This window comes from Babylonia areolata, chromosome 22, assembly GCF_041734735.1.
Source record: "Babylonia areolata isolate BAREFJ2019XMU chromosome 22, ASM4173473v1, whole genome shotgun sequence".
Taxonomy (NCBI): Eukaryota; Metazoa; Mollusca; class Gastropoda; order Neogastropoda; family Buccinidae; genus Babylonia; species Babylonia areolata.
The window spans coordinates 10,334,571-10,343,548 of NC_134897.1; the positions used below are offsets into that span (position 1 = coordinate 10,334,571).

Here is an 8,978-nt window from a genome sequence, read left to right on the forward strand (position 1 = left end):
TTTATTGTCCTTGCACCTTTAGAAGTTAAAGACTCCAGGATGTCGCTCTCTTCTCCCAAAGGTGAGGATGGAATAAACAGTGCTTTAATGCAGATTTATTGTCCTTGCACCTTTAGAAGTTAAAGACTCCAGGATGTCGCTCTCTTCTCCCAAAGGTGAGGATGAAATAAACAGTGCTTTAATGCAACTTTTTATTTTCCTTGCACCTTTAGAAGTTAAAGACTCCAGGGTGTCCTTCTCTTCTCCCAAAGGTGAGGATGGAATAAACAGTGCTTTAATGCAGATTTGTTTTCCTTGTACCTTTAGAAGTTCCAGACTTCAGGGTGTCCCTCTCTTCTCCCAAAGGTGAGAATGAAATAAACAGTGCTTTAATGCAACTTTATTTTCCTTGCACCTTTAAAAGTTACACTCAAGTTAAATGCACAGTGCAACTTATTTTTTTCTCACACATACATATATACAACACACATTCAGAGATACACACACGCAGTGAACTAATGTAGTCAGCAAAGAAAACTAACCACATATGTGCATTCATGCTGTCAAACTAAAAATTTCCATTCCTTATCCACGTGTGGTTACTATTTCTTAAAGTACATCTTTTGAAAATATACACGTTTGTTACTGCAGTCAGGGCTCTTGAAGACTATGCACTATATCAGTCTTCTTCATCTTCTCCCATAACTCTCTGAATTTTGGGAGTTGCTGAACAGAAGAAACTGTTCACCAGATTCCTCCATCTCTGTCTGTTGTGTCAATGCCTGTGTCTCTGGAAATGGTTTTCCCATCAAGTTTGCAATGTTTGTCAATCCATCATTTTTCTTTCCTTTTGTTTTCACTCCATCAGTCAAACTACCCCATGTATTTTCTTCCAGTGGCATCAGGCTCGGCATTCTCACCAGCGACACCTTCCAGCAGCGAAGCGGAGAGTGGGTCATGGGCAGAGTTCAGCCTGCGTGAACCGAGCACGGGAGACTGTTGCTCAGGAGACGAGGCCCAGACGCATCAGGTGGACAGGTTCACCGAGGGCTTCAACTCCCACAGCATGGGCGACAGCAGTATTCCTCCCTGGTTGGAACTGGTGGGTACACCTGTTGGAACTGATGGTGCAGGTTTTTTTGGGTTTTTTTGGTGTAGGCTTGGTTCTGAAATGATACATGCTGTACAGGTATGCTGACTTGTTCCATTTGCGGGACTGCTCTGGGTTTTTTGATGTGGCACAAGCTCATATGAACAAAACCTGTGCAGGTATACTAAAATGCTCCATTTCCAGGACAAGTCTGGTTTTGAAATAGTATATGTTGTGCAGTATACTGATATGGGTAGAATGGATATGCTGACATGTTCTATTTCTAGTCCACAACTCACCAATTATTAATGTGGATGAAAGGATCTTTTATCTGTAAGTTTTAATCATTTGTTTGCAAGTGCTTTTAAATGCCATTTTGGCACTTGCAAGTGAATTACAGAGCCTATTAAATGTGAATTCTATAAATCTGAAAATCTCACGGCCAGATTGAGCATGTTGGGTTAAGCTGCTGGTCAGGCATCTGGTTAACAGATGTGGTGTAGCATATAATTTTTAATTATGGACTTGTCTCAATGCAGTGACACCTTCTTGAGTAACTGAACTGGACTGAAATTTTTATCATCTACTTGCGTATGCGCAGAAATTCCTTTCTGGCACTGGCAGGTCTGCGCAAACATCGTCAATATTTTCATCCCATCACTCGGTCAAATAACAGTGATCTGTTGCTCGACAGGAACTGCAAGAGGCAGAGGTCATACCACTACGGCACACTCCAGGCAGTTCTGACAATGCTGCTCCGTTCACTGGTGAACAGCCCCCATACACACAGGATGAGCAGGAAATCTGCCAGGCATCCAGTGACGCCCTCAGCAGTCTCCACAGTGAGGCAGAGAGCGGGGCGAAATGGTCGGAAGAAGAGCGTCTCTCTGTCAGGAACACGCTGGACAGTTGTAGTCGGGAAGAACTTGTGGACATGGTGATGGAACAGAAAGAGCAGGTGTGTGTTGGTTTTGCGTCGTTTCTTCTGCTTGATTTGTGGTGATGGAACAGAAAGAGCAGGTGTGTGTTGGTTTTGCGTCGTTTCTTCTGCTTGATTTGTGGTGATGGAACAGAAAGAGCAGGTGTGTGTTGGTTTTGCGTCGTTTCTTCTGCTTGATTTTTCAGAAGACAGGTGTTGTGTGTTGCCTTGTTTCTTTCTGCTTGATTTGTTGTGATGGAACAGAAAGAGCAGGTGTGTGTTGTTTGCCTGTTTCTTCTGCTTGATTTGTTGTGATGGAACAGAAAGAGCAGGTGTGTGTTGGTTTGGCCTGCTTGATTGTTGTGATGGAACAGAAAGAGCAGGTGTGTGTTGGTGTTGCCTTGTTTCTTCTGCTTGATTTGTTGTGATGGAACAGAAAGAGCAGGTGTGTGTTGGTTTGGCCTTGTTTCTTCTGCTTGATTTTTTGTGATGGAACAGAAAGAGCAGGTGTGTGTTGGTGTTGCCTTGTTTCTTCTGCTTGATATGTTGTGATGGAACAGAAAGAGCAGGTGTGTGTTGGTGTTGCGTTGTTTCTTCTGCTTGATTTGTGGTGATGGAACAGAAAGAGCAGGTGTGTGCTGGTGTTGCGTTGTTTCTTCTGTTTGGTTTGTTGAATTGCCTTACTTGTTTACTGGCAGTTTTGTGTTTGTTTTCATTCGTTCGTGTTTGGTTTTGTTTTCTCATGAATTTAGGTTTTTGTTTACTTTTATTCCCATTTTGTAAGACACTGATGTGCCCCCCCCCCCCACCCCCCCCCCCAAAAAAATCAGATTTGAAGAACAAACTAAAAAAAAAGAAAAACTGCAAGAAGGAGGCATCCTTGTGTTATAATCAAAATAGGGGTAAAGGAAATACTCGCTTGCTCATGTATTGATGTATTTCCACCAAGTGGTAAAAGTATGGCAAATGTTTGCATGTTGTGTGTGTAGGTGTGTTTGTGTGCTAGTTGTGGTTGTACTTTCATTTAAAGTATTTTCATGCGTGGTATTGTGTGTGAGTGTGTGTGTGTGTGTGTGTGGAGCGTGCGTGTGTGTGTGTGTGTGTGTGTGTGTGTATGCACACATCCATGCACGCCCAAGCGGTATGAGCATGGAAAGCTCAGTTTCACTTGTTGAAATGTAAATATTGATATCAGAGAGGTAGTTCCTGTTAATGTGATGAGCTGTGTATATGTGCAGAACGCCGCTTTACAAAGAGAAGTGGATGACTTGAAAAGACAGAGGTTGAAGGTAAGAAAGGCAAGGTGACCAGTTTCGGTTTCAGTTTCAGTAGCTCAAGGAGGTGTCACTGCGTTCGGAGAAATCCATACACGCTACACCACATCTGCCAAGCAGATGCCTGACCAGCAGCGTAACCCAACGCACTTAGTCAGGCCTTGAGAGAAAAAAAAAAGAAAAAGATGACCAACATGTTAGTAGATGCTTTAGAATCACCCTGCTTCACCTGTAAATACAAGTCTGGCTGCTGGTCAGATTTTGAAAGAAAATCGGGGGTTCCATATTCAGACACAAAATTATGTAATGCTCTTTCAAAAAATGAAATAAAATAAAAGGGAAGATTTGGTGTTACGTTTGCTGATGCATTCGCCTTTTAGTCGAAAAAAAAAAGGACTTGAAATCTGCTGTGTTATTATGGTATGGTGGGCCATGTTTTTTGACACATAATAATGACATACAGAGAAAGAAACAACGCACACATAGTGTGCACATCCAAAATATTGTTTAGAAAAGTGACACCTGAAATTGCATTACATACACTGTTCTGTTTCCATTAGACAGAGCGTACATTGTAAAGCCACGAATCACTATGAACGTCATACTCTCACCCAGGAGTGGCTCACACAGTGAACTTAAAAGCAAAAAAGTCATGGAATGTTCCTTCCGGTGTATCAGCACTGAAGAGTAACTGATTGAAGGGACGCAATCCATCCTTTGGCATTCAGGAGAGCATGATGCATCAATGTGGGTTGTTTCCCATTACTGTTTGTGGTCGGTGAATGGTGAAAATAGATAATGTTCAATGGGTGTGGGGAGGGGGTGGAAGAAGAAAAATAAAGACAACAGGCCAGATTAAACTTACTGACTTTTTTTCCAATCTCAACATATGTGCAAAATACGCATGCTAAAAATCCTGTAATCCATGCCAGTGTTTGGTGGGTTATGGAAACAAGAATGCACACCCTGAAAACAGAGTATGGCTGCCTGCATGGCATGGTAAAAACTGTCATACATGTAAAAGCCCCCTCATGCATGTACAAGTGAACGTGGGAGTTGCAGCCCACAAACGAAGAAGAAGAAGAAGAAGAAACTTACTAAGTCGTGATATGTGGTTGTTAGCCCTGTTGTACCAGACTCTTGTTTTGGTAGTGCACAGCATTTAGCTTTGCTAACTGGCTAACTTGTGAAGATAGATATCCACTCAAAAAAAAGAAACAGATGCAAGTCGGAGGCATAAGATCACGGTCGACTGATACTTCGTTTGATGCAACTGTTTTTCTTCTCCTGAACTGTGAACACATTATTTTGATCAGTTAAGAAAAGGTCCACTGATATTTCATGTGTTAAGAAGGGGTAGTGGTGGTCAGAGGAGATACCATCTTTACTTAGTATTTCTTGACAACTTGCTCCCTCTGCACTTGGCCAAGGGAAGGGGGGGGGGAAGGGAGAGAGGGTATGGGGAGGGGTGTTGGTGGGGATAGACGCCATGGAAGGGGGGGAAGGGAGAGAGGGTATGGGGAGGGGTGTTGGTGGGGATAGACGCCATGGAAGGGGGGGAAGGGAGAGAGGGTATGGGGAGGGGTGTTGGTGGGGATAGATGCCATGGAAGGGGGGAAAAGGGAGAGAGGGTATGGGGAGGGGTGTTGGTGGGGATAGACGCCATGGAAGGGGGGAAAAGGGAGAGAGGGTATGGGGAGGGGTGTTGGTGGGGATAGACGCCATGGAAGGGGGGGAGGGAGAGAGGGTATGGGGAGGGGTGTTGGTGGGGATAGACGCCATGGAAGGGGGGAAAAGGGAGAGAGGGTATGGGGAGGGGTGTTGGTGGGGATAGATGCCATGGAATGTGTGTGGGGGGGGGGGGGGGGGGAGAAGAGTAGGGAGGTAGGAAGGAGGGGTCCATCAGTGAGCAGTGTGTCTGAGAAAATCCCACGCTTCCACCATAGGCGCCTGACACACTATAACACATGTTATGCATTTTTTGTCCTTCTCCTGAACTGAACAGAATATTTTCATCAGACTGTAAAGAGATTGTTTTCATCAGTCAACAATATAAACTATATGTTGTTGTTTTTTGTTGTTGTTGTTTGTTTCAGTTCCTGGAGGCTCTGGAATCTGCTGGCATTTCAGTAGATGCCCATGGAGATCCAGTCACCCCCACCGATCACCCTGAAAACAGCTGAACAGTGCTCCAACCACTCATCAGCACAGAGGGACCAGAAACTCAACGTTTCAGCTGGTGCCAGACTGGACAGCTGCAGTTATGCTGTGTGTCAATGGCTGTGTGTCAAATGTCTGGTCAATCCTAAGATTTGACAGGTGCAGTCTGACATAACAGTGTCAGTCCGCATATTTGAGGTTGGTAAAATTCAAAATTCAGTGTCAATCCTGGCTTGTGCAATTGAAAGTTCAGTATTAATGTAAAATGCAACACTCGCAATAAAGTTTGGCTGTTACAATTCAAAATTCACCATTAACCCTGGTTGGTATATTCCAAAACTCAGTATCAGTCTTGGGTTGGGACATTTCAACTTCGGTATAAATCCTGGGCGGGACATTCCAAATTCTGTGGCTGGTACAAATCCAAATTCAGTACCAATCCAGGCCTGTACAGTCTAAAATTCAATATCAATCCAGGCTGGTACATTCCTTATTTTGGTATCAATCCTGGCCGATACAATCCAGAAATCAGCATCATTCCTGGCTGGTATAGTCACAAATTCATTGTCAGTCCTGGATGGTACATTCCAGAATTCATTGTCAGTTCTGGCTGGTACATTCCAGAATTCAGTGTCAATCCTGGATGGTACATTCCAGAATTCAGTGTCAGTCCTGGATGGTACATTCCAGAATTCAGTGTCAGTCCTGGATGGTACATTCCAGAATTCAGTGTCAGTCCTGGCTGGTACATTCCAGAATTCAGTGTCAATCCTGGCTGGTACATTCCAGAATTCAGTGTCAATCCCGGCTGGTGCAACCCAAAATTCAGTTGGGATCCATGTCGTTACAGTCTGAAATTCAGTGTAGTCCTGGCCAGCACATTCCAGAATTCAGTATGTCTTACCTGTGTTTGCAGTAGCAGCTCAGCACTAAGCAGCAGACAGCAAGTATGCCATACTCAGATAATTACCAGAATGCTCACATTATCACAATACAGGTCACACAATTTGTAAGATAAACTCTTTAAGAGTCAACACAACCTGAGTATTGTCTTGTTCTTCAGCCTGTGAAACAGTTGTGGAACATTGTTAGGATGTCTGTTGTGGCCTGTGCACTTTGGTGCCTGAGTTCCAACAGCCGTGAGTACCTCTGGAACGGGATCCATTATGGAGGTTGAATGAGAACTGATGGTATTTCGATGATTTATTTCCAGTGTTCATGCCTTCAAGTCCATAGAGTAGATATGGAGCTGCTTTTATGATATTTGATTGTGGATTTAATGTATGTTGTTTTTGTTGAAAATCCCAAATCTCAGTCACATTCGTCCTGCAGTCTTGGCTGTGTCACCAGTGTTGTTTTGTAATATTTTTCTTTTGCGTTTATCTATATATTCGTGGTGAGGGTCCTCAAATCACAATCACGTCCGTCCTTCAGATAGATGTCTTAGCCGTGTCACCAGTGTTCATGTTTTGAAGTCCATAATTCATAATGGAAACATGGACTGCTGTGTAATGTCTTCTTGTGGATATAGGTGTATATTCTGTATATTCTGATTATTGTTGATATTCCTCTCACCAGTCACATCCATCCTGCAGCTATGTGTCTTACCTGTGTCACCTTTTACAGTGTATGACATTTATGCATATTTTCACTTACACAGGTATAGATTTGGTAATGCAAGATTGTGTATAACTGCGTCTTACCTGAAACACCTTTTATAGCATTCAAGATCTATATGGCTGTTTTCACCTGTTACCATTCAGGTGTGAATTTGACACTACAAGATTATCTTCACATTCCATATACACAGAGCAGTGAACATTGGCAATAGTGTCAGCTGATACCCCTTGAGGTATTGTCCATGACCTGACTGTAAGGCTGCTGAAGGAAGTGTGGTTTTCATGCATTGACAGCATGCTGACCTGACTATCACTAAGCTGAGCGTGGTGAAATGTAATGTGAACTTTTGTCAACGCACTGACCTGTGTGTAGACCTGCAAACACCACATGCTTTATGGAGTGTGGAAATACGAACAGTAAAAACATCTTTCTTTTGCATGTGTTTGTGTGTGTGTGTGTGTGTGTGAAAGTCTGCTTGTTGGTGAAGAAGCTCAGTAGGTACCGACTAAGTGCAATTTTGGTGTGAGAATGCTGCCCTTTCAGAAAAAGTCATCTAAAAAATAAAAAAAATAAATAAAAAGAACATATACAACTATACCAGTCAGCTTGACCAAGCATTTTGGGAAGAAAAGAAATTAGAGACAAAATGTTGAACATACCCTTATTTTTACCTTTATGAGGCTTGTATCTGTTCCTGTCTGTTGCAGCACATTTGATCTTTGAAATCATTTATGTTTTATCTTTGTCTGTTTTATATTGCTGATGCCTTTTAGAACATTGGTGCATGGGAATTATGGTGATGTGTGAGTGTGTGAAGGCAGAATTTATATGTTTGAGTTTGTAGTATTGTCTTCAGACAGATGAATTATTTTGATTACATTACCAGTGCATGTGTTCCAGTGAAGTGCATATGTGTGTGTGAGCCTTTGTGCATACACTTTCTATGCATGTTCTTGACATGTATGTGTTTAAATTCAAGGGTTCTTCTCTCTCTCTCTCTCTTTCTCTCTCTCTCTCTCTCTCACACACACACACCTCTTCTCCGAAATAAGAGAGCAGGTTTTGTTCATATTTTTTTCCATTTACATTATAGATATATTTCTGTCTGTCTGTGCATGCATTCTAATGGACAGATATATATACAAAGTGGTGCATGGGTTAAGATGATATTAAAAAATATAGGTTCTTAAATAGAGAACTGTTTCTCTCATTCTGCATCAGTGCATGTATTTTGATGCACAGTTATAATGCAGTTAATGGTGTGTGGATAACAGTGATATTGAAATAAAGAAAAGAACCACATTCCTTTTTTTCTCCATTTGTCTATGCATTTGCATGGACACAGTCTAACATACTGAGGATGGTATGTGGATTATAATATTTTAAAAATATGTAGGACCCTCCAATTCATAGAAACTGGGGGTGGGGGGTAGGGGGGGAATCATGATTGTGGAACTGTCAAACATGCATGTGCTTGCATGCATGAATGTGTCAGTGCATGGATAATGATTTCTTTGAAAGTCGCTGAAGTAGTTCTGCTGTGCTTGGGCCATGTGGTACATTTTTTTCAATGTCTGATCAATCACTTCAACCATGATCTTGGTTTAGGTCAAAAGGTAAAGAAAATTAGTTGTTGTATTTTTTGTATTTGTTTGCCTGTTTGTTGTTTTATTCCTCTTTTTGATTTTTTTTACAGAACTATTTGACTTCAGTGAAATTCAATAAAGAGATGACAAGAAAATGATTTCAGCATTTGTCTCTTGTGTTGTTGTTTTCATCAGCCATGCAGCAAATACTGACATGGAGAACAGCGTAGTTTTGCAATCTACAAGTACAATCTACATGTGTGACCACATTATAAGTAGTTATTTATCAGCTGGCAGTAAGGGTGGAACTGCATTGTGTGTTGTTACTTTCCTGTTTCTGTTTACTACTG

The 8,978-nt window shown here is 42.1% G+C and overlaps 1 protein-coding gene across 1 annotated transcript in view; it reads left to right on the plus strand.

The window, feature by feature from the left end:
• Window positions 1-8,772, plus strand: part of LOC143297278 (serine/threonine-protein kinase Nek9-like) — a 36,112-nt gene extending 27,340 nt beyond the window's left edge. The window contains exons 21-24 of the mRNA XM_076609545.1: window positions 876-1,081; window positions 1,764-2,027; window positions 3,227-3,277; window positions 5,359-8,772. Coding sequence (XP_076465660.1) covers window positions 876-1,081; window positions 1,764-2,027; window positions 3,227-3,277; window positions 5,359-5,445 — 608 coding nt within the window. The 3' untranslated portion in view covers window positions 5,446-8,772. The remainder of the gene's footprint in view (window positions 1-875; window positions 1,082-1,763; window positions 2,028-3,226; window positions 3,278-5,358) is intronic.
• Window positions 8,773-8,978: the final 206 nt, after the last annotated feature.